Source organism: Vespa crabro, chromosome 5, assembly GCF_910589235.1.
Source record: "Vespa crabro chromosome 5, iyVesCrab1.2, whole genome shotgun sequence".
Classification (NCBI taxonomy): Eukaryota; Metazoa; Arthropoda; class Insecta; order Hymenoptera; family Vespidae; genus Vespa; species Vespa crabro.
In genome coordinates this window covers 3,321,591-3,348,484 of record NC_060959.1, presented here as the reverse complement: position 1 = coordinate 3,348,484, position 26,894 = coordinate 3,321,591, and the positions used below count along the sequence as shown (strand labels likewise).

General features: G+C 37.6%; 1 protein-coding gene and 1 long non-coding RNA gene across 3 annotated transcripts in view; one reads left to right on the top strand and one right to left on the bottom strand.

The window, feature by feature from the left end:
* Positions 1 to 26,894, bottom strand: part of LOC124424246 (cytoplasmic polyadenylation element-binding protein 2) — a 126,733-nt gene that overhangs the window by 94,941 nt on the left and 4,898 nt on the right. The window contains exons 2-3 of one of the 2 annotated variants that reach the window (XM_046963026.1): positions 15,727 to 15,838; positions 3,821 to 3,877 (exon numbers count right to left, since the gene is read on the bottom strand). In XM_046963026.1, the coding sequence (XP_046818982.1) occupies positions 3,821 to 3,877; positions 15,727 to 15,838 (169 nt within the window). The remainder of the gene's footprint in view (positions 1 to 3,820; positions 3,878 to 15,726; positions 15,839 to 26,894) is intronic. The other variant, XM_046963028.1, reaches the window with a different exon arrangement.
* Positions 426 to 3,225, top strand: LOC124424250. The gene is made up of 2 exons (XR_006942275.1): positions 426 to 1,825; positions 1,899 to 3,225. It is a non-coding gene; the product is annotated as an uncharacterized LOC124424250 (long non-coding RNA).

The window sequence follows — 26,894 nt, the reverse complement described above, 5'->3', positions numbered from 1 at the left end:
TAACATCATGCAACAACGGTAATGAGTATTCTAAATAATGTCGCTCGGGAGCGCGAGATGAACTTATTCCTTTTATCAATCTTTGTCGAAGAAATTAGTCTCTCGCTCATACGTCCTCGTTCGCCATTCTATTCCTGCCTCAATCTCAATACGTAAGTATTTATATACGTATATGTATCTGTGTGTATCTTTCAATTTGAAAAACGCACATGGCCGGTACACTTCGAATTAAATTTTATCATTTCAAGAAGAAAGAATAGAAAAGAATATGACGATGTCGAAGCTTATGAAAAGGAATTAAAAAATTAAACAGAAATATATATATATATTTTTATTATAATTATACATATATATATATATATATATATATATATATATATATAATTATAAAAGAAAAGAATATATATAAGATATGTACGTGTATGTGTGTGTGTGTATATATATATATACACACACATATGTAAGATCAAAACCACCGAAGAATGAAATCGCAAGTAGAGTGGCTTGCGTATAGGGATCTTCGAAGAGACACGAGCATCCCTGTCCCTCTTTAACTAAAATAAGCGGAAGTAAGGAGCGAGGCAACTCTAAATTTAGAGCCTGGCGTGCGCTCATCCTTCGTCCGTGTTATTACGTTCAGCCTTGTCGTTGCATATCTACTACGTTGCCGCTGTTATATGCGCACACGACATATCTATGAGAAGAGAAAAACGAGGCCAATTTTATTCTAAAATTTTAATCTAAAATATGCAGTAACATGTAATAATATGAATGAAAAAGAACAAAAAATTTTGTGCTTTATGAATTAATAAAAAAAAAAAATAAAAAATAAAAAATGAAGATAAATAAAAGATAAAAAACAAAACGAAAATAATGCAGATAAAATACGAACGTACGACGGAGACAAAAGGTTTTAGTTTTAAAATTCAAATTTTTCTAACAGAGAAATGTATAGCTTTATTCTAAAAGTTTCGAACAGATTACACAGGAAATAGATAAATAGATAGATAGATAGATAGATAGAAAAAGAGAGAGAGAGAGAGAGAGAGAGAGAGAGAGAGAGAGAGAGAGAGAAATTGATTATGTACAAGCGCGTAAGAGTTTACGCATTGACCTGACTGCGCCTGTGAATAATGCGTGTGTGCGTGCGTGAGGCAGAGACCAGCTGACTGCCAAAACAGCTGTAGCGATATACGATGATGCATCGTGGGGTGTTCGCCTCGTTCCGTTTCTCTCCTTCTTCCCCCACCCTTCTCACCACACCCTCTCACTCTCTCTCTCTCTCTTTCTACCTATATCCGTCTTCCTCGTCAGTCGATTGGAGGAGGGTTTTCAGACTGACTGTGATTTAACCTCGTATTTATGTCTACTTTCTGGCGTATTATGCGCTCAGCAAGCCATTTCGATTTTCATCGTAACCGTTTGTTCTCTCACAGAATAAAAGCACTATATTGGGATTAAGTTTTTAAGTTCTCAATAAACTGAACGTTAGTTAGAAACTGTGAACGTTGTTCAATTGTCCAGAATCCAGAAAAATGAAACGAAGCAAAGCACGAAAATGCGATGTTATGCGCATGATGTTTGTCTTGATAAATTTTCATATGCTCTAGAAATATAGGAGAAAGAGAGAGAGAGATAGAGATAGAGAAAGAGAGAGAGAGAGAGAGAGAGAGAGAGAGAGAGACAGAGAGAGAAAGAGAGACAGAGAAAGAGAGAGAGAGAGAGAGAGATAAAACATGTTACATGCTCTTCATGCGTTTATCGTCTCACAAATACGTCGCTCGCAAGGATATAAAATTTAACGCTTGCGTTCACAAAGCACAAGGTAATATTCAAATTTCAAAAGTTTCTATGTATAGACGTCGTTTAACTTACCGATTTCTGTTTTTGTCGACTAGACTGCAAAACGTAAAGTACATTTTCCTTGACCGATAGCGACCTACACCGAATGCATAAAAATGGTCTAAAATGTGAAGTATCATATTAGCTGTAAAAAAAAGAAAAAGAAAAGAAAAAGGAAAACAATAAACAATTGAAAATGACAAGAAATGTGCTCAAACATTTATCTATCAATAAATCGAAACACTTATGAATTAACGATAATTTAATATACAAATTCGATTGTTGTAAGAAAATTATTTCACAAAATGTCCATATTTAAGAAAATTTAAAAAAAAAAGAAAAAGAGAAAATAGAAAATAGAAATCTCGTTTAAAAAAATTCACAAAAGATTCGAATAAAAGTTTAATATACCTCGGTATATCACAAATTCTTATCTTGCAATGAACGAGTCCAAGCGTTCTGATAATGAATGTATGTAAGCGACACGCATAAGGCGGTACTATACCGGAAGGTTTTACATGAATCTTGAGGTCTAATGTCTCAGAGAAAACGATAAACCATGCCTGACCATCAGGCATTATGAGATTCATGAATGTGCTATTGTTAATTGTTCTGCCACCGCTAGATTACAGTAGTTGCACCAACTTAAGGAAATCCACGTATTACGAGAGGTCTACCGCCAACTTTACTCGTTGAATTGGACTGTTGATGGACAAGACAGGAAGATTTCTAAATCAACGATTATCTTTTAATTAAACGTTATCATCAGATCATACTTGATTCCTCTTTCTCTCTCTCTCTTTCTCTCTCTCTCTCTCTTTCTTTCTCTCTCTCGTATCTAAATATCAGATTTTCAAAATATTCGAAACATTCAAATATTCTCAAAATAATAGAATCAAAATTGGCCTTGTTAAAAATATTTTTTCATTTAACGATAATGTAAAATGAATTCCATTCCAATAAAATAAAAAATAAAACTATATTGTTGAACGCCATTTATGATATAATAATAATACTAATTATTAATTGAATTCCGAATAAGTAAAATAAAATGGTAAACTATCATATCGTTAATGTTTTATATTTCTTGATCACAATACGAATTCACCTTTTATCTCGAATCCGATCGCTTTTGTTAAGTTTCAAGGCGGATTAACGATATTCTAGTTAATCCATTTGGAAAATATCTACTTCCTTTTAGTTATTCGTATATCCTAATCGATAGTAAAAAGGGACGTATCAAAGTCGTTAAAGTGTATTTGTTGAGAAAAGCAGACGCCGTGCTCGGATAAAAAATACCATCATTGGGAGATAAAGCGAAACACCCCCAAAAACTGATATGACTGAATTATGTGGACAAATACAATCGTTGAACATTCTGAATATACGTGTTTTTGTTTCTATGCAGTAACATATTAATACATTAGGTATTTCATATAACTACAGATATGTATATACATACACATACGAGCGCGCGCGCGCACATACACATACACACACACACACACACAATTTTTTTTCATATACGTATCTAATATATTATTATCGTTGCATTTCAATGCTCGTACCTTTTTTACGTTGGTATTGTTGTACTTTACGAGCCTTACAAATCATTAAAAGGTTAATGAGATTTTCGCAGTGCGACAATGCAGTTTTATCCGTTGTTAAACAAATGAATAAAAATAAAAAATACGTTGGCTTTCGACTTCTTATTAAAATTAATTATACGACCTCTCTTTTTATGATTTTTCTTTTCATTTCTTCATTTTTCTTTTTTCTTTTTTTCTTTTTCATTCTTTTTTTCTTTTTCCCTTTTCCTCATAAAAATATTAGTTGTCGATGTTAGATTAGAGACATCTAATCATCGAAAATGTGTACGTATTTGAGAAAAACAGGAATGTAAGTGCTTTAAGATGCGAATGTTAAATGAGTTATCACAAAATTACTATGATTGTTTATGCTCACGTTAATGACTCACCGATGATCTGAGATTTTTCTCGTTGATTTAAGCGACGTCGACGGCTCATGTACGTACCTGAAATAAAAGAAAAAAAATTAAATGAGCTTGTATAACGTAGATATTTGTGTATCTCGTTTGGCACTGAAACAGATCAACATATTATTAAATGTAAAATTATTATAGTCATTTTCTAATCTTTATTATCTTTATTAAAGATTCGCTCAATAAACAACTTTCGAATGCCTTCCACTAAATGATTCCACCTGTCCAATCAATATTTTCATAGAATAATACGCATAATATCCAATAACCGTATTTTATCCTTGAATTTATGTAACAACCATTTGACCATTATTTGCAAGGTTTCCTTAGTCGTATCTATCTAACTTTACGAAGGCTGGCCGATAGATCGTTCGTTATGTAACAAATTTTCGTATAACAAGTCGTAGACAGAATATAATCATTTTTTCTTTTTTTTTCGTTTTTCATTTATACTCCGTTTAAATTTCTAAATGAACTTTATCGTTCGAACTTATACTAAATTGATTCGTCGAACGTGAAGCATATAAAATATCCACATATTATACATGCATACATTAATTTTTTTTCGATAAAGAAACGTGGTAAAACATGAAATAGTAAAGTAAAAAATGGAATAGTCATTTCTTCCTTCAAAGAAATCATTTCCTTTTACATAACGCATTAGCAAAAGGTAAGTAAAGAAGCATAAGTAGCAATAACAAATAGAAGTTGCAACATCAAGAACAATATCAACAGCAACAGCAACAGTAACAGCAGTTGCAGTAGCAACAGGAGCATCAGCAATAACAGCAGTTGCAGTAGCAGCAGGAACAGCAATAGTAGCAAGGTTTGTGGAAGTAACAATACGAACTTGTATGGTCGAGCTCGACGCTAATTTCTCTGGAGACACACAAACTTTCGTTCTGCTCCGGAGGGTGGCCATTCCTATGGTCGATATGGCCGTGGCGCCGATAAACGGCCTTAAAGTAGTAGCACTACTTTAAGGATGGAGAACGAGAGAAAAAGATATATATATATATATATATATATACACACAGAGAGAGAGAGAGAGAGAGAGAGAGAGAGAGAGAGAGAGATAGAGAGAGATAGCTAGAGAAGGATAGAGAAAAAGAGAGATGAAAAGCAGGAATCGAAGCAAAGAGGGTCAATGCACTCGAGTTGCGATGTTGGATCCACCCCTAGGCACGCGCAAATGACGTTGTTGATGGATCTGGTCTATGAAAGGAAGGACGCGAAGTTAGAGAGAGAGAGAGAGAGAGAGAGAGAGAGAGAGAGAGAGAGAGAAAGAAAGAAAGAGATAGAGATAGTAAAGTAGTGGGGGAGGTTGCACGGGTGGTGATTGATGAGCCCTCCGGTCCAACCGAATCACCCTACGGCGTAGTCTCGATCGTTTCTTCCTATCTCTCTCGTTCTCATACTTTCATCGAGCTGACCTCGTTCGAATGAATCGTCTTCTTATCTCTCCTGCCAACTTTCTTCCACCTCTTATATTTTCTATTTTCTTTCTTCTTCTTCAGCCGTAGGAGTACTCCTGCTCGTCGAGAAAACGTAAGATGTCTTGCATCGTTTATGAGTCGAGGAGAAGTCTCCTCTCTGCAGACTACTCTTTACAGACTACTTTCCCATCTTACCGTCTGATATCATCTACGATTTTATCTTCGAGGTCATTCTCCTTTATATTTTGTTTTCTTGTTGTTTTTCTTCTTTTCTTTTCTTTTCTTTCCCTTAACATCTCATCGTCCACACTTTTTCGTCAATCATTAATATTCTCATCAATATCAAAACCATTCTGTCGTTCCTGAAGGGGAAAAATTGTGTGTCTCCCTTCGAAATTCCCCTCTAAACAAAATCAACCTCCAAGAGGTGTATTTACGATCACAGATTGGAGATTTAAAGATTTAGACAATTTTTTACTCTAGAGAGAGAGAGAGAGAGAGAGAGAGAGAGAGAGAGAGAGAGAGAGAGAGAGAGAGAGAGAGAAACAACAGAAAAAGATGCTCTTATACGATTACAATATATCTAGTTTGTTTATATTGCTGTAAAAAGTTTCCGAATAGCTTATATCAAAAAGATAATGATTTGATCACATTTTAAATGGAAATTGTTAAAAAAGAATTCTCCTCGTAAGCTATACGAAAGTTCTTAAAAAATTGCTAATTCATTGTCAATATTCGAGATGCAAATTAACCAACTTACATATACCATTTTTCTCGGTGTATTCTCGGGAAGATGGAGAAACCACAAATTTCTACCGCATTATTTCATAACCTGAAATTATTTGATGATGGTGGCTATGGTGATAAAGATCGCGTGATAAAGAATTCCGATCCTTATCGTAATAAGAAGGTAAAGCAAAGCAACGGTAAGAGCATAATCCGATATAAACGTAATAAAAGTTTCGGAGGATCGTAAGAAATAGCAAGTGGGAGTTGAAAAGGGGGATGAACGGTCACGAAGTTGTTGTTGAGAGAGAGAGAGAGAGAGAGAGAGAGAGAGAGAGAGAGAGAGAGAGAGAGAGAGAGAGAGAGAGAGAAAGAGAGAGAGGGAGAAAGAGAGAGAGAGAGAGGGAGAGAGAGAAAAAGAGAGGTTACGATGGACGAAAAAAAATAAAAAAGAAACGAAAAGATGGATCGTCGAGAAGGAAAGAAGAAAATACAATTAAAGGCGTTGGAGATAAATTCAGGTGGCACGGTACAGTGAAAAGAATGGAAGAGAAAAAAAACAACAACACTTGCTCACGTTCGTAAAGAGAAGGACGAAAGGGAGAAAAAGATGGCGGTAGCGGTAGAAGTAGTGACGGTAGTGATGGTGGTGAAGGTGATGGTGACGAAGGTAGTGGTGGTGGTAGTGGTGATGGTGGTGTTGCGAACCGGCTAGGTTGGAGTGGGCTTGTCGGGCGTGAAAGCTGAAAGGTGAGACGAGGGATAGAGCGAGGTGAGTGAAGGACGAAAAGATTCGCGATAAAGAAACGCTTAATTGGCCCTACGATCGAACGAGGAAGACCGGCTCTTTCATTTCCGTTTACGCTTCGATCGGCTGCTTTCCGTCTGGCTTGAGTGAAAAGGTTCACGAATCGATCACGTGCGAGAAGGAAAACTGAAGAGGGCGAGGGAGAGCAGGAGGGATGATTTTCCAAGGACGAAAGAAAAAGATAATTAGGAGACAAATTTTAGTAACGAGTGTACGCCAACGAAACGAACGCGAGACACAAAAAGTCAATGTATTCTTTTACCAATCATGTTTTACGTTCGATTGAAAAGAAACGACGTTAAAAAAAATACAAAGTTCAAAAGGAAAAAATCGAAGCACGTCACACTCATCGCTAAGTATATGTACGACCTTTCGAATCCTTTTACGGACTTTTCTAACCAGACTTTGCAACTTTTCTGTCTACTTGATTCAAAGAACGTTGAAAAATTATTGAGGACGAGATAACTTCTATTCTTGATAATGGTGGAAAAAGAAAGAATTTAAAATGATTCCGTGCATTCAACGATCATTCGCTTTTATCTGCACCTGCTGCCAATTCGAGGATGGTATTATAACGAAAGAGATAGAGAGATAGATAGAGAGAGAGAAATAAAGAAAAAGAGAGAGATAAAGATAGAGATAGAGAGAGAAAGAGAGAGAGAAAGAGAGAGAGAGAGAGAGAGAAATGGAAAATTTTACCAGACAAGGACATTCTCGAGAAAGGTCAGAAATCGCGGGAATCTCTAATTAAACTGAGCGACTCGAACTAAATCCATCCATCTTAATCGCGCCTCGTACCACCGAATTCTTCCACCTCGTCCTGTCCTATCCCGATTGGCTACGGGTATGCAAGTAGAAGAGATCGATTCTCGGTTCGAGGGGGCATTCGTTAATGGGCTCCGGCCTGGAGACCGCCTGGGGAAAGAAGCTAATTGCAAATGCGCCATATACCAACGTCGACTATGACTATGTCTACGTCTACAACGATGACGACGACGACGACGACGATGATGACGACAACGACGAGAACGAAGCGACTGCTTATTAATTTCCCTAATGAATTGACTGCAGCGAGGCTCGCGGCAGAACGTCTGTCCCGCATCTACGATAATCGAACGATTAAGTGCCAATTAATCAACAGAGCGTTCGCAGCTTCCGTGCTTGTCAATCGAAAGTCTCTCTCTCTCTCTCTCTCTCTCTCTCTCTCTTTCTCTCTATCCATCGTTGAGATCTTGTCGACCTCTTCAAGAGTCACCGTATCCCTGACAAGAAGAAAAAAACAAAAAAAGAGAAAAAAGAAATTCCCTAGGACTTCAATGATATTTTGAAAATATCGTCTAAAACGCTTTTTCTTAGTCTCTCTCTCTCTCTCTCTCCCTCTCTTATTTTTCTTTTTTCCTTCTTTCCTTCTTTCCTTCCATTTTGGTTTCTATCGATTTTACAAAGAATAGAAATTCCCGTCGTTTCTCTTTCTCTTTTCGATCGATTCGCCAAAGCAATCGATTACAGACAGTTCTCACGAAAGCTATTACCCGACGGAAACGTTAGAAGGATTACCCGTTCGAATATAATACCCCAGCAAGAAGTAGTCGACGCGAGAATTTTAGCGGTTACACGATATTAATAGGTCTCGAACGTTCCACGGCAAAGATGAACTCTGAACCGGGAAATGCAATACCTTAACAACAACGGAGTCTGGTATTATCCTTTCAAGGCTCTAAGGATACTTTGCAACTACATATGCGATACTTACTCGTACTGTTCTTTTCCCTGGACTTTGTAATCCGTAACAAAAGGCAAACAATATGCATCAGAAGAAATAAAAGTCCATCTTGGTAGATAGAATAAGGATTTAGAGGAGTGTCAGACCAAAGACGGTTTGAAACATTTAGAAATGTCAAACCGCAAGGCATAGACTTGGAGCATCGAAGGAAATGCTCATCGCAATGAAATAAACTGCATAACTATTTGTGTTTCACTGATTTACGAATACCACCTAAAAAGGAAGAAAGATAGATACAGAGGGAGGGAGCGAGGGAGAGAGAGAGAGAGAGAAAGAGAGATCACTTTTTTGCGGTTTTCTTGCGGGACCACGAAAAGAAATTTTGCGGTTGCTCGAAGATACGGTTCGAGAAACTCTTCACTTCAGAGGGGGCAAGTGGGGAAGGAGAGGGGGCTAGATCGGTGACTTTCGCCCCGGGAGTTTGACCCAAGATCGTAAATGATTCGAGAACCGAATAAAAGAGGTTGACGGATTCGCATTTAGATCCGTTGAACGTTCAGGCTATAATCCGAATTTCAAGAAATTTAATATTTTATGATAAAAGAGAAAGAGAGAGAGAGAGAGAGAGAGAGACATAAAATTGTGTAAAATATTTGTTCTCAAATGATTCAACGATGGAATATAGAATAACAGCATTAATAGACGCTTTAGTCAAAGTTATTTTACTGAGTATATCAAAAACTTTCTCGGATGGTAACATAGGTGCCACATTAATTGCGATAAATGACGTGACCTTGAAAAGTTTCCAAGCACAAGGTCAGAAGAAAAGGATTCTTTAATGTTTTGGCAGTAATGCTGGGCTGGCGTCCGTTTGTCTGGCCATCGCTTTCCACCGACTCTTTCTCTTCTGGTCTCTTCTTTCCTCTCCCCTACCACCACCCTTTTTCTACCCTTTTTACTCTTTAGTGCAAGCCTTTGTCCCTCAGGATATTTGCGGAGCTTTGTTTTGCGCGACAGCTTGCATAGCGGCTTAAATATACGGTCGCTAATGGCACGGGACATGGACACAAAAGGTATCCCCGGATGCTGACAAATGTTTATTTATAATTTGACTATGGTCAAGAAAACAGTAGAGAGTAGTGTGTCGTGTGGAAAAAGTAACTGTGACATCTTTAACATTATTTATTCCCTTTTTGTACTCGACCTCGAAAAAACAAGTTCGTTGCAAGTACCTTGCTAATGTTGCAAGCTCATGGAAAAAGAATTCTACTTACAGCCGGCTCAAGGTTGTTACGAGAAATATAATCATTTCAATTGGTTAGCCGAAGTTTGCAAATAATTTTCGAATAAAATAATTCATCTTGCGAAACGAATTTTTAAAGACGTTGTGCTATGAAAACGAGGGTCAAAAATCTTGCCAATTCATATTAAGCAGTGAAGGGCGTTGCGTCGAAACGCATAATTCGACTAAGAAATATCACCGATCGACGGCACCTGCGCATTAGCCAAGCGTTCGATCTTACACAGGTAGCCCCTGGATGGCAGCACTGTTTGTTTCATATACAGGTGAAGCAGAGATCGGTGATAACATGGCGATGTAATATGGCGATGTGCCACGCCGATAGATGGAGACGTGACTAGCCTCAGGGCACGGCGGGAAACTATGAATTTGACTGGAAAAGGAACTTCGTTGTTACTCCCGTCGGAATAGAATCCAGATACGTTTCCCGAAATCCAATGTTCTAGTCAGTGTAGCCGAAGGGCTCGAGACACTTTATTGCGATGTTGTTCCCGACGTGATAGGAAGGAACGACAAGAATCTTGGTAAAAACGGATAGATAACAGGTGTCTGTCTATTCGCTTGGTGACTCGAAAATCTCAAGGGTGCTTGCATTAAGGAATAATATACGAGACAAGCTTGTGATTATACGAACGTGTACAAAATGAGAATACGTTTGAACGTAGCCAAACGGAAGAAGTTTCTTTTCCAAATAGACACACTCGGATACTCGGCGTAAAGCGTTGATAAGAAAACATCAGAAATAGAGGGAAAACATCAGAAATAGAGAGAGAAAGAGAGAGAAAAAGAGAGAACTAGGGTATCGACTGATAAAAGCACGTGGCAACAATGTTATACATCTAACGAGATAACGAGTCCATTAAATCAATAACGAATACTTTATCCATATCATGCAAGTTAACGAAAATTTTTAAATGTAATCATCCATTCTCTTCTTTCCAAACGCATAAACTGAAAGCGTATGAAAATAATGAAGATTGAACGTATAAATGTCTTATCCCTGGCGGTAACGTGTTAGTAGAAGAAAAAAGAGGATATCGATCATAAAAAGGAGAAAGAGAGAGGAGAGAGAGAGAAAGAGAGAGAGAGAGAGAAAGAGAGAATTCGATTCGGTTCGAGTCGCAAAGTGGTATATACATCGGATAGCAGTCTAGCAATGAGAAAATCAGAAGTATTCTTGACAAGAACAAGCCAAACTCGCGCCCCCAAAAATCGATTATATTTATCGAATTCCAAGAGTCCATTCTTCCGGAATGGTGACGTGTCTTTGGAAATAAGTCCGATAACTCTGTTTTACGAGCACTAGCTCACGTTAGACAAAAGGAGCCCTAGAGGCTTTCTATTTCGGTTATATCGAAGGACGTCCGAGAAAAGAAGTGCGAGATAACAAGGATCCAAAGGGTCGTCGTAGCAGTCTAGAAAGGGTTATCTAATAAGCTACCTCGAAAGGGTTACCTTTCCCCGTGTTTCAAAAGAGTCAAACCACCCTACCAACTTACCACCCTACCACCTTACCACCCTACCACCTCTTCCACAAGTCTCCGCTGGCTCCGCTCTCTTCTTTCTTCCTTCTTTACTTCTTTTTCCTACTTTTCTTTATCGAGTAAGGTTCCCCCGTATCGACTACGATCGATAATGTCTGTATTCACGATTCCTCGTATAATCTTAGGCAATATCGTATCGGGATGGCGCCATCTCGTAACCGGCACGACACTCATCGATGAAACCGGCGACCCCAATCCGTGATTTCCATCGACCATTGGAAGTCGGAACCATAATCAACCCTTCGTGGAAAAGGGATCTAACAGGGTCAGAGAATGTTGCACCAGCGAGGAAAGACCTTTTTTGATTTTCGAGACACCCTCTTGCTTAAATTTTCAGGAAGATCTTTAAACATTCAAACGAAGAGGGTGGATTTATAATTCGATCCGATAAAACGTTCAAATTTGCTTCGTTCAGTTTTAAGTACTACTCTAAGATAAAATGTCTGTAAGCGAGAGATTTTTTTTAATAGGTAAAGAGGAAAAAAGGTATTCAGAAAAGGTAGACCAACGTAATGTGCAATCGGATGAAACCTTAGATGTCTTGAAAGTAATGTTAAAACCATCCCGTCCTTCTCACCTTAGCCAGCTCCAACCGCGTAACTGATTACATGAAAATCGCTGTCATAATATAGGTCAGACGACATATCATAAAATGTTCAAGGACGTTAAATGTAAAGAACTATTTAGCGAACTTTTATATACTGACATCTAATGAAATTGTTTGTTATAATTTGTAAAAGAAGTTGTAGCCAAAAGGAAAGAGAATATGAAAATAAGAAAAGAAAAAAAGAAAAAAAAGAAAAATAAGAAAATTTTCCAATTATTAAAATATATGTTCTTTGTCATTATCATTAGAAAATTTTGTTCGTTGAAAAAATCGAGCTATTCTGCAAATAAGCGAAATGATTTCTAAAAAGTCAATTAGATTTGTGTTTTCATCTTTATGAAACGACGTAGAGTCGCTAAGCTACTTGGCAGCTTTTCCATTTTCTAATGTCGTCGGTTTTAGCGTACTTAATTGCAACCTCGAATGATCTCAATGGATCTAAAAACAGGTATTTGGAAACTTGGTGCTTTTCGTGATCGTAAGCTGACCGATATTGGTCACCGAAATGAGTTTTCGCGTGTGCCTACTGTCCACGAGTCTTATTCGTAGTCCTTGCGTGTGAAAAAGATTTATGAGAACCTGACGATGACGTAAATCACCTAATATATAGTTCACATACCTTCGGGAATGCGAAGCTATTTATAAGCGATGGTAGGTAAAACGTGGATATAGGTGACTGTGATTCGAATAATTCTACATAAGCGAGAGAGAGAAGGAGAGAACTCGAACGATCGATACTCTCTACGGGCAATTAACCTGGATCACGAAGAACGGCAAAAACAATGAAAATTCAAGTGAATTCGTCTCGTGAACACAAATCGGGAACTCGATATTCAAATCTAACGTCGATTCTCAAAAGTTCTATTACAAAGTTTTTGGAACAAGAGTTTATATCCATCGCAAAGAACATGAGTGAAAAGAGAGAAAGAGAGAGAGAGAGAGAGAGAGAGAGAGAGAGAGAGAGAGAGGAGTTTAAAAGAACAGACTAGCCGAGGTTACAGTGGGATTTTCTAAGACTTGACCTACTATTGCAGTTTAAAGTGTCGCGCTGACACTTCCCAAGATGGCGCCGTAGAAAGTACGCCCACTCAACGGAGCCTTACAATGCTTCTAGAGAGCTTTTTGTTCTAGAATAAAGACCATCGTACCCGATCTGAGTTATACACACTTTTGCTAGACTCTTTGCTAAATATTCTGATTTTTAAACATTAAAAGCAGATGCTTAAATGCTCATCCAGATTTGACGAAATTTATAACGAAATTTACTTACTGAAAAAATATCAACAATCCTGTTCTTAAAGCTTACATTATAACATATGTTTCTCGCATGAAAGAAAATATTTTTCTAAAAGTTCTACCTATTTTTTTTTTCTTATCCTCTTTTTCTTTTTTTCTTTTTTATCGAATTCACAAAATTATATCTCTCTATTGTTAGACACCTATAAAAAGATTCGCTTTACACGAAGAATAATTTTCAACGGTGCGTTGTCAGTCGACGAGGACGTCTGGCTGTTTTAAAGGGATCCGTGAGAGAGCAAGGAATGAATTAACGAAGACATCGAAACCCCATTACTTTCACGGTGGCTTCGGTAGATTTTAATTGTGGATAGAAGGTAGAAAGATATTACAAGTATGGCACGGATCCAACTGCTTTAGATCCGGAAAAAATAATAGTCCGTTAACTCGGCAGTCTGTCCGTCTATCTCTCGCGAGAAAATCATTCAACCTATTTGCAGGCTCTCGAAGAATTCTCTTTCTGTCTTTCTACTTCTCTCTTTCTCTCTTTCTCTCTTTCTCTCTTTCTGTCTTTCTACCTCTCTCTTTCTCTCTTTCTCTCTCTCTCTCTCTCTCTCTCTCTCTTTCTCTTTTTCTTTCTCTCTCTCTTTCTCTCATTCTTCTTCGTCTTGAATTCGTGTCTGCACTTGGAAAGATATTCAGTTTTTGACTTTTAGCAGCAGAAGGACAACGACGACGAAGACAACGTACTCATCCAACGGATTGTTATTCTCTGAGGCGTTGTTGTCCCGATCGACCATCAGATTTTAATTGCGGACAGAAGGAAGAACCGTGAACGCGTCGGCTTGCATTAAGTAGAAAAGAACCGTCTTGGCACGGACATTTTCAGTCTCTTGGAAGATAATAATTACGTGATACAATATAGGCGCCGGTCTGCGCTGGTATCACCTTTCTCTCCTTGTTTCGGGGACAGAGAAGTAGCACTTTGCGTTACTGGGGTAACGAGGAGGATATTGCTGGATAATAAGACGGTTTTAAAAAGTACGGTATAATGGACAAAACCGTTTTCGTTTTTAATGAACGAATGAGAACAACTGAGAAAGACTGAATGGTGGAAATTTATCAAAAACTATTTTCATCGGTGATAATGTTAATATTAAAAGGCCATACAACGATATTGACCTGATCTTTTTTTAAATAATTGCTCCAAGCTACTTTATTCTTAAATGACTATCTTTCTCTCTCTCTCTCTCTCTCTCTCTCTCTCTTTTCGAGATCGTAAAAGAAATTCGTTTGAAGTTTCAGTTCCCGGAAGGTGGAGAGAATCTGTGATTTTATGGTACGAGTTTCTTTTCTTCCTCATAGTCGACGTTGTCGTCGATTTCGTCGTCGTCAGTGGTTGCAGAGGCATCGTCGTCATAAGGTTTCGTTGTGGGCGAACGACGAAGGAGAGCCTTGGCGATGGCACCCTTGCCCTTGACTGTAGGCGCGAGAATGCTTGTCTGAGGGTTGCCTGGACTCCCAGACAGACTGGGTAGACGCAAAAAGGAAAGTGAGAGAGAAAGAGAGAGCAAGAGGGAAAAGGGAAAAGCACCGACGAGACGCGTATCGTCCTACAACCCTCCGTCCGCCTACTCCTCTTCTGTATCTTTCATTGCTTCTATGCCTGAGCACAGTGTCTATGTATAGCCGCATAGAATCGTCGTTCATAGTGTCCGGACGTGGAGCAAGTAGAGTCGCCTCGAGTGGAGGGTGACGAGAGGACTGACGGAAGTTTAAGTGCTCCTTCGGCTTGCTCTCGCTGGTTCGCTCTAACACGCATAGTTAACTGGCTCGACCTGTCGACGCTATTGCCAGAGTTAGTTGTCGATCTCTAGGAAGCAACCTTTTCTTTGAACTTCCGTAGCAGCGGCGACGTTGTTAGTCTCTGCTCCAATGGCATCGCTAGAATTCACTAATGATTACCTCTTTTTCTTTCTCTCTCTTTCTCTCTTTCTCTCTATCTACGACATGAATCCGTCGACATTGTAACTAGTTTATTCGGAATACCAAGATTGGCCACCGGAGTACCATGGTAACGTTATCCGCTTATGGAAACACCTAACTCGTCCAACATTGCGAACTATCGACCAGCATATTGTTTGCGTGTAATACGAGTTTCTACCACTCGTGGGAATCCTTTTAAGAAACTGCAGAGTACCTCTCCTGTCGTACTTAAGTGAGAAATCGCTCGGAGCATCTCAGCAGAGAATTGTAGAATAACGGTTGCGCGCACGCGTTTCTGGCAAACGCTTCATCGAATTCTTAATGCATTCCAAACCGTGCACGAGCCAGTAAACGAATGGATTCTAGCCGTACAGCAAGAATTCGAGAGATTCTTTGAATTCCACTCATGGGATTCCCTCAGCATCTATCTCGTGTTATGTATCACACTTTATACGATTATCAATGTTCGGACATTTTTTTTCTAATTAGAATCTTAAAAGATTTATTAGTACTCACCTTTCAGATGTTCAGGAGTATCCGCAGCACCGGCTCGCATGATATCGCTTAGATAATGTTCCAATGTCCGCATACTGTCCAACGGTGAATTTCCATTGGCCGTCATACGATCCTGAAAGCAATTCATTCGTTAACCCTACGTTTCCGATAAAAAAATTCGTTTTATTTTTCGGTATCGACATACACCAATAATAGATCCATCGTAAAATCACTTTTCATCGCAAGATAGATACTTCTTAGGAAGCTCGTATAAGTTAGCCCGCACTTTGCTAGCCAAAGGCAACCTGAATCTCGGTCCTTTCATCGCTCTTGCTATTATCCTTAATCGAAATGAGCTCCTCTGGTCAAGAAAAGACTTTTAGAGACGGGCGAGAGAACAGACAGAATGGCCGTCTCGCAGACGGCAGAGGAAAGAAACAGAAAAGACGAAGAAAGAATGAGAGAAAAAGGAAAAAGAAAAAAAAAAGAAAAGAGAACTAGCCGACGGTGGTGATGGTGGTGGCGATGGTGGCGGCGAGAGTAACCTGAAAGAAGATAGAGGTAGCAAGGTGAAACAGAAAGAGGGTGTAAGACGTGAAAAAAAAAGAAGAGCTCGTAATAGACCACTTTCGACGAAGCGGAGTGCAGTTAATGCAAGGAAACATTGAAAAGTCTTTTTCCTCTTCATCTCTCTTTATTCTACACCAAGTTTTCTCTGATTCTTTTTTTTTCTTTTTCTTCAATCGCAAACCCACGTTGCACAGTGTTTTCTTTAATAAGAAACAAAATATAAAAAAAATCTTGTTTAGACGATGTACCAACGACAATAACGATGAAAGTGTCTAAAATGTCTTATAAAAAAATTCATCTACTAACAAATTCAACGTTGTTCTACTTTCATAAATTGCTTTTCTTCGTCTTCTTCTTCCAATCCACGCAAACATTTCGCAATTCCTTGGTAGTATTTCACTGATAGGACTTCAGCAGAAAAGATCTCATTTGGGGATAAACCAATAAGTTTCTACAATGTTAAAATGGTTACATCAACTTACGTGGGTACATTCGTGCAAGTATGTATTTACGTGTATGTATGTGTGTGTGTTCATATATATATATATATATATATATATATATATATTCATACATATATACATACATAAATATATGTATGAGTATATGCATGCTTGAAACATATATGCTAACAATAAACTACAAAACAATGAGAATAACAACGAAATACGGGACAACGCGCGTAAACCCTTTTAGGTGATTAAAACTCACAAGGAAAGTATTCGAAAAGTACTTTCGCATTCACGCACAAGCATCTACAATACTGTTTCAACGATTCGGCATCGAGAAGAAAAGGGGTGATCGTGTTCTCGGTACTTTTAGCGGTTCCTAAAGTACCACTCCTTTCGTCGGAAGTTCGCCACCCGCTTTCACCCTACCTACCATAGGCTCTTCGCACCGTCGCGTCGTGAAAAAAAAAGAAAGAAATAAAATAAAAAAGAAAGAAAGGGTCTCACGAGTTATGAGTACAGGCAGGAGCTTGGTAAATGAGCTACCAAAAAATGCTTGCCCGTATTCTTTGACTCTGATCAATTGAGAAAAATGAGCGAAATATAACGGAAAATAAAAGCGGATGATAGGATAGTAAGAAAGAAATACTACTTGACGCGTACAAATATCGCAGCTGTGTCTATTTCCTCTTTCATACTAGTTCTTCTATTTCCCTCCTGGGTGTATAGTTATTCGCTTGTCCGAAGGTGAATGATGTTTCACTGTTTCATGTTAGCAACGCGTTTTCATTACATATATATATATATATATATATATATATATATATATATATATATATATATATATATATATATATACAAGATATACAAATAAATGTTAAATTTCATATCTATAAGGTAATTAAAGTTGAGATCGAATTACGTGAGGTTATTCGCCTCGAAAGAGATCTCAATGGTTAAAATTCAAATAATAAAGGTACATTGTTAAGCGAGAAGGAAGAGACCGTCAAAGTTTGTAATCCCGATACGTCTCTCTCACAATGTTCTCATTTAGTTCCTTTAACCGTGGTGCAATATTTCAATCGATCCGCTACGAGAAATTCGGATGTTTCTTTTTTTGGCGAAATGACCGTGACATTTATTTGGTCAAGTCCGATGGGTCAATAAAAAAAAAAAAAGGAGTCAAAAGAAAATGAAAAGAAACGAAAGAAATATACATCCAATCCGGGAATTCGGGGATATATTTTCCGGAAGTAGAGGGGCACGAAAAGTAGGAAACACATTCCTGAAGCTTCGACGTCAAATAATCGGTCCATCTCTCTTCACTTGGTACGGGCGGAGGTGCAAAAGGTGGCCCCACCTTTTCCACCGGCTCTCTTTTCTCATCTCTTTCGAGCAACCTGCAACCCCCAGACCGCATGCTTGTTCATCCCTTCTCTCTTTTTCTCTCTGACACACAGACACAGACAGAGATATACAAACACACAACACGCAAACGCACACGTACATACACATACAAAAGCTTTTCTAACTTCTACCCTCTCCTTTTCTCGTTTTCTACCACTGAGCGAACCCTCTTCTTCCCCTACTCCTACCAGCGACTTTACCCCTACCCCTTAGCGAATCACTCCCACTTCGTCTTTCCAGTAAAGCCACGGATGTTCTAGCTCGGTTCCAACCCACTTCCCCTTCCTTCCTACTGAAAGTATGCATACAAGCACGCGCGCTCGCGTTCACCTAACACCTACTCATTAACGAAAACTCACACATGCGAGCGCGTCCGCGCGCGGGTTCTCTCGTGCGTACTATCCGTCTCTATCAGACCCACAGCGCACGCCGTATTCTATCTCTCCCTCTCTTTCTCTCTTTCTCTCTCTTTCTCTCTCTCTCATGCTCTCGCACAGCACTGTGGAAAATCAATATAGGGAAACCAGGAAGCAGCAGCAGGGCGTCGACAGCAATCTCTGTGCAGCCTCCAACCCTGTACCGCCCTTCCTCTCTCCCACTCTAGTAGTCTGACCGCTCCACCCCTTATTTTACCACCCCTACAAAGATATCTCGTTCCTCTTCTGTTTCTTCTTCCTTTTCTTCTTCTGCTTCCATCGTTCGTTTATCTCTATTTTATGTTTATCCATGACCACCAGATTCGTTCTCACGAATAACTATCGGCCCGTTTTCTTGCCCCACATCTTTCTCCTTCACTCCAATATCTTTCTATGTTAGACCTTTTTTTATTTATCTCTTTTTTGTTTATCCATCCAAGCTCCGTTCTTGTTTAGTTTTCTTTATTATGAATCCCCGTTCGAACGGTAGAATGGAATAATTTCAATTTACTACCCTTATCGACCGTCCTACTATTTTTGGGGCAGCGGCGGTGCTGCGCCGCAAGTGCTGCCCTCTTTTCTCGTTTGTTTATCCGCGGTATAAAGGTCAGAAGTTGTTCCACTTACACGAGCCATACCATTGGCTTCTTGTTGCTTCACCCTTCCTCCTATTCTCTTTCTCTCTCTCTCTCTCTCTTTCTCTCTTTCTCTCTTTCTCTCTTTCTCTCTTTCTCTCTTTCTCTCTCTCTCTCTTTCTTTCTCTCTCTCTCTCTCTTTCTCATTACTTTGAACCCTCCATCTTATTTGTAGTATGTCATTAAATGAAATCGCAAACAAACCTATTCATTGTTATGTATTAATAGATATAAACCAACTCATACGTATTATACATAAATCGTTTCTTAATACTTATTGCCAGTTATGAACCTTGAACGATGACACTCTTGACCACCATTGATTACCGCCTACCCAACCATACTATCACCAAAGTCAATACTATTACCACTTCTACTACCATTCCGAGCTTTATCGTCGACGACGTAACACATCCACCCCTCCAGCTAGGATTTACTGCGCAAATTTTCTACTACGTCAAAGTAGGGAGAATGCACGAGGAAAGGAAATGCCAACGGATGACTGGAAATTGGGTGATCTGAAAGGAGTAACGAAGAAAACATTTCAGTGTCGTAGGGTCGTATGAATGGGGAGCCCCGAATACTTGTAGTATCATTTTTATATAATTTTTATTAAAATGGAAAAAAAAGAAAAAAGAAAAGCAAAATAGAACTAGACAAACAAAAAATGACTAGACGTTTCTAAAAATGCATTTCACGACATAACGAACTGGTGAGAAAGATTTTTTCCTTCAAGATCTACACTCGTCTAATTCGAGAGGTAAGTCATAATTACGTGCGAGAAAGCTTCAAGGACCGAAGACTGTCGCAAAGAGAAGACAAGAGTACCGGAAGTTACAGAAAACTTTCTTTTTCGCACTTCCATATCTTCGTCTAGACATGGTTGTTCTTGTGTCTATCTTCTCTCCCTTGTTCTATATACGTTTTTGTACTCAACGAGTCCTTTTTTTTTAAACCATGTCTCGTCTGACGCACAATCTAGCGTACACGCACATACACACGCACGCACGCACACACACACACACACGTGCACACACACACACACACACACACACACACACACATAAACACCTGAGAGGCACATAAGTCGACCTCTCAAAGCTCAACTGTATCTCAGAACACAGAATGCGCACACGCACGCATACACTCATATACGTATTGAACTTGCATGAGATGCTATGTGCTTTACAAGGTGTGCGCTTTCACCACGACTCCTATGGTACATCCATTAGATTCCGTAGAGGAACAATAATTATTATGTTGGAGGGAATACTACTAGTGGCATCAAGGGTAAAGATGTATGTGTTATGCATGTATATATTTGCAATAGAGAGAAAGAGAAAAAGAGAAAGAGAAAGAAAGAGAGAGAGAGAGAAAGAGAGAGAGAGAGAGGGAGGGATTAAAGTTTGAATGGGAGATATACGAAAAGAAGTGAAACAAGACGAAGAGGAACACAAATAAATGAGGAGAAACTCGAACGAAAAATGCTGAAGTGTCACCGACAATACTGGAAGACCTTTTAACGTATATTATGCAAACGCTACTTCTTATTCTTACTTCCCTTTTAACGTACCATAAGCTGTTAGGGATACATTCCGTACGTGATTATATCAATAATAATATCGATTTAAAACCACTTTTATTCTTTGAAGATAACATCAATCGATTGAACATATTATGAGAAGTATAAAAAGGGAAAAAGAAAGAGAAAAACAAAGACAAAAATAAAGAGAGAAAGAGATAGAGAAAAAGAAGTTTCAGAATACATTTTTTATCAGCCCCAAAGCGAACAGAAGAAACACGATAAAATTTCTCGAAAAAGAACCGCGTCATCGTAGGTCGATAAAATTGTGTTCTGGAAGGCTGATTTCCTTCGCGTAAGATTTATAGATAGCCCCCAGGTCCGTCTTTCTCCCTTCCCTTCTCGTTGAAGAAATCTGCTGACCCGAGGGGTCGATGCGGTATTGCCGGAGTGAAGATCACCGATAGAGCGAGGGAAGGGTGTGGAAGAAGAGTATACAGGGCAGACATAGCGTAGCCTGGATCCCTAGGCGTGTACGAAAGAAACGATTCCAGTCAGCTAGCGCAAAGTAGGTCACTTCTCTCTCTCTCTCTCTCTCTCTCTCTCTCTCTCTTTCTCTCTCTCTCTCTCTCTCTGTCTATCTCTCTCACTCTCCAGGTTTCCCTTTATCGATAGAGTAGGACACAGAGAGTTGACAGAAGAGAAAGGGGTGGTGCAGCAAAACGTACAGGGTGGTAACACTGCTGCGGCATAGAACGATGGCGGCAAAAGGGTGGAGAATGCGGAAAACAGTGGCGCCAGTAGTCGCTTCTCTACTGCAGATGATAGCGTACCTGTGATTGCGCTTAATTATATGAACCTACGTGACCGAACATGCATTAGGAAAACCTATTCCGTGCTTTACAGTTACCTATGAAAACTTGACACCATTACCAAGTTATTGTTTATTTTGTTTTTGGATATCTAACCTCGACAAATTTTCCATCTGAACTTTCTCCGTTCATCGTCCACGATTCGACTTCAAAAATTACAAGACTTTGTTTTATGATCGATAACATCGAACTTCCAACGTAGACAAGAGAAAATAACAAAATTTCTAATACAAGACCATGTTTACGTCTATGTAAAATCTAAAGAAAACCTACTTTATCGACATCTAAATATACTTTTTGCAATCAACACGATATATCTCTATCCAACGACACGAAGTACGAATAACGAAGAGTAATCAAGGATGTCCCTAATAACGCTCGGGGTATCATTAATCAAGCTTCACTAGCTTCGAAAGTCATTCTCGAAAGGTGACACGTTGTCGTTCCGAGGGGATCGTAAAAGTTGCCATAAACATTAGCCTGCTTCATCTCCGTTTCTTTCAACAGCAAATAATTTATGATGATATCGCAATTGCGTGACCCATATTCAGTAATTTCTAACAACGATGTAGCGAGATAACAATTAGAAATTGATTGTTAAAGCTAACTAAGCGATAAAAAAAGGCCTTACGAAGATCCATGAAAAAGTATTCATGGATTCCAAGAATCCTTGGCTAGACCACTTCGTGCGGAAGCTCTGCGCGAAAAATCTATATCGCGCGAAAGCAGAGTGGTGACCTATAAACCTCGTACCGGGTCACTTCGCACCGGCGCACTTCCGAATTCAAATAGGGCGGATCTTAAAATCGGGCTAATCACTTGGGACCTACTGTAAGATTCCTCTGGAGTCCTACTTTGTATTTTTCGACGTTAAAAAGGTACTTTTATTTCAAGATAAGTTTCTAATAAAAACATAGGAAAATGGGTCGATAACGATGCCTTTCGTAACGTATATTTTTTATGTTATATGTTCGATTACTTCTTTTTTATGCTATACCTATACATCATCTTATCCCGTAAATTTTTTAATAGAACGATTTCGTGCAAATTATTTAACCTTTTGCATTATAAGGTCATCTATGTCATGAAACAATATTTTATATTTTTGTTTAAAACTTTTGAATCGCCTCTTACATGATATCTCATTTACGTAATTAATAAAACACACAACTCAGTAGGAAAACTTTATTTAAAAATTACTTTCAAAGTATATATGTACCTGTGTGTGTGTATGTATGTGCGTATGTGTGCGTACATGACATATTAAAAATAGAAAAAAGCAAATCAAAGCTGCTCGAGAAGAGACTAGGAAAATAAATTAAAGAGCAAAGGGTTAAAGAAAATAAAAAAGAACCAACGACCGTATCAACTGATAAACGATATCGATATTAGATTATTAGTGCTTCCGCTCAAGGACGAATTACTATTAATTGACGCGACACGATTAACATCTTCGTCGAGCATGTAACATATGATACGAAGATGTTTTTCACGACTCGCCGCACCTAGAGCAGAAGGCATAAATAAATTTCGTCGCGTTCCCGTGTTAAATGATTTATCGTGTCAATCTGTGACTTAAAAATCGAATAAAATCTACATAATAACGGTGTACAAAGGTCATGTTCTTATCTTTATAATAATAATAATAATAGGAAAAAATCAATACTTTCTATCCCGTTAATATTGTGATCAGGGTCCTAGATAACAATAAAATGTTATCGTTCTCTAACGTTCTCTTCCAAATTTTTAACAGGATATAATAATTATTTATAAACCGATAAAAAAAATTTCTCAAAAAATATTTCCCCATTATATGTATATACATATGTATATATATAGATACGGGACGCATTGAACTAAATTATCATCTTTAATCGAAGTAGTCCTTTTTCTCTTTTTTTTTCACAAGTCAAAAGAACAGCCTTTAGGTACATCCAATGCATGTTCACGCCTACCAGCTAAATAAAAAATAAAATTGATCAAACTCGTACGGGCGATGAAGTACTCCGAGTTAACGCTCGCTTATCAATTTTCCTCGTTTGGTTTACCAACGCATCAGTTATTCTCGCCCAGCGTATTATCTCTCCCCGAAGGCGTTTAGGCAACCGGCATGTGATTATAGTAGATATTATGTCAGATCAATCATGCGCTGGAGGCCTACGAATATGGGAAAATTGGAGGCATGTAGTAAATCGCTCCAACGTCTCGTTCCATCTTGCATTGATAATAACAACCTAAGTTATAACGTATATATATATATATATATATATATATATATATATATATATATATATATATATATAGCTATATATGATATACACATACACACACACACATATATTATATCACACATATAACATAATCTTGATAAAACAAGCACCCTTTTCGTTCGTGTACTACATTTAATGTGTCGCATAAAAAGGTCTCCACGTTCTTCCCAGCGAAAACTTGACAGAAACTAGGACAAGGTTCTTTTAATACATCCAAAATCTAGATCGAGATATCGAATCTCTCGAAAAATTTAGGATTATAGGCTGAAAAATGTCTATAAGTACTTTTAATCGTGCACGTTGGATTCCAATATATTCGATCTCGTTCTCGCGAACAGAACAAATGTCGAACTGATTAACTTTTTAATATTATATTATCGACTTGTTTGATCGACTTATTCATGTTAATCATTAGACTTTTTTATTAACGGAAATTATAGATTTCTATAATTACAGATAGTTATGTACACATTTTTATTTAAATATTTCATTCTAGGTATAAAAATAATTTTATCGTTATAGAAGTTATTTTAATCTATATTTTAAGAAAAAATTAACATTCTAATTAATTAATTATTACTATATATATATATATATATATATATATATATATATATATATTACTATATATATACATATATATATTACTATATATATATATATATATTAATATAGATATGTATCTATACTATATAGATCTATTAATATAGATATGTATCTATTAAAGGAAGTACTATATACAAATTTCAGCATAGGACGATCAGGTTTTCGATCGAATAGCACTGTAGGATATATATTTCGCGTTCTTTCATATTTACATCGAATTTTTGTGTATATATGTGTATGTTTATGTGCATTTGTACGAATACACGCACGCGCATAATCAAAACGTATGCACTTGTAACGAGTATACGATGTACAATTCCGCACTATCGACGAGTATACGACAACGAATGGGTTTCCTTTACCTTAGCCGAGCGGCCTACTGCACGTGTCCCGATTCGCTCTTCCAAGGTGAATGACGAACGATGAATTATCGGACTTCAAGCTCGCCGCCATTTCTTTGCTTTGTTAAAACATTTTCCCTCTCTCTCTCTGTCTCTCTCTCTCTCTTTCTTTCTCTCTCTTTCTCTTTCTCTTTGTTTAATAGGTCGTATTCGTCGTATTCGTTCCATTCCGTGAACGATTTTCTAGCTTATCGATATTAAAGCTTTTCTATATATGAAACCAAGATATTCGTCATGATTGTAATGTATGTATGAATGAACGAGGAAGATCGAAATAAATGTTTTTTCTAAATCGGATGAATATTTTTTTATAGAAATTTGTAGAACGAGTAACACGATGGTAAAATGAGATAAATAGAAAGAGAAAAAGAGAGAGAGAAATATCAGATTTATCAGAATTTGATATCTTCTATCATATTTCTCAGGGATTTGTATATATATACGTATATACATGCATATGTATACATATATATGTATGTATGTTGTATTTTGTATGTTGTATACATATATAATATAATATATAATTAATAATATATATAATATAATATATATAATATAATATATATAATATAATTAATATATATAATATATATATAATATAATATATAATTAATAATATATAATATAATATTTATACATATATATATATATATATATATATGTATAACATTATATATTATAAACATTATATATATTCGAATTTTCATTTTCGAATCTTTTCAAATTAAAAAATAATTTGAACGTGTATCGTCGGGTAAACTTCGTCAAATATTATATTCAAATTCTATTTAAAACTTGGTTCTACAAGGTTTTCAGTTAATAATCGTACATACATTTACGAGTCGATCGATTCGTTATACTTAAGGTCACTAGTATCAATAAAGTTTGAGGATTATTATATGCAAAGTAAATTTTTCCTTTTATTTTTTTTTCTTTTCTTTTTTTTTCTTTTCTTTTTTCTGTTTTAGTATTCTGTTTTTCCTCTCTTAATATTCATATCACATAGATACCTAATATGACAAACGTTTCTCTATAGCGGCTCAAATGCGAGAACGAATGGAACGTAATTGCCGTTGATTAAACAAACTATGTGGTATCTCTTGCGAGAATTGAAATTAATATTTCGTCGTTTCGAAAATTATTTCAAATCTTATTTCTTTTTCTCTTTTTTTTTTACCTTTAAATAAACCGACGGATATTTAATATTCCATAGGACGACGGGACGAAAATTAAGATGGCTCATATAACGAGACCTGCCATTTCTCTCTATCTCTCTCTCGGTATAGTATGCAGCTCTCTATTTTTGACGGAGCGGTTGAAAATAGCTGAGCTTAAACTTCTGCTAGACACACTCTCTAAGCATTTGTACGTGTACACGTATGTATGTGTATGCGTTGAAGCAAACGACGGCATATAGGAATTGGGTCAGAATTCAACGACGAAGTGTCTCTCTTTCTTTCTTTCTCCCTCCCTCTCTTTCTCTCTCTTTCTCTCTCTCGTTCTCCCTCTCTTGAGCACATTTCTTTCGATTTATCGATCGGATTTATTGATTCTTTACACTACGTTACCTCATCGAAAAATCATTGAAGCTCGCAAAAATGTTCTCTCTCTCTCTCTCTCTCTCTTTCTCTCTCTTTCTCTCTCTCTCTCTCTCTTTCTCTCTCTCTCTCTTACTCTCGAGTTACTAAGTTCTAGTTTTCTAGTGAGCATCGTAACGCGATACACGTAATTTTCAAGTAAATTCTACCAATCGAGCAACAGCGGCGACCTCGTTCGTCATGTCGTTTTCCGTTCTCCATAGAAGGGAAATATTTCACGGTCGGATTTTTCCAAGACGGAGAGGGAAACAGGGAAATTGTGAAACGAAGAAAAGAATATGTCTCGTATAAAGGCAACGATGTCACACCAAGAGCACAGAGTAGCTGTACCGACTGTTGAAACAGCCGTTGCACTGTCTAAATTTAAATACGAGTCTCTCTCTCTTTCTCTGTCTCTTTTTCTAACTCTCTCTCTGTCTCTTTCTCTCTCTCTCTCTCTCTCT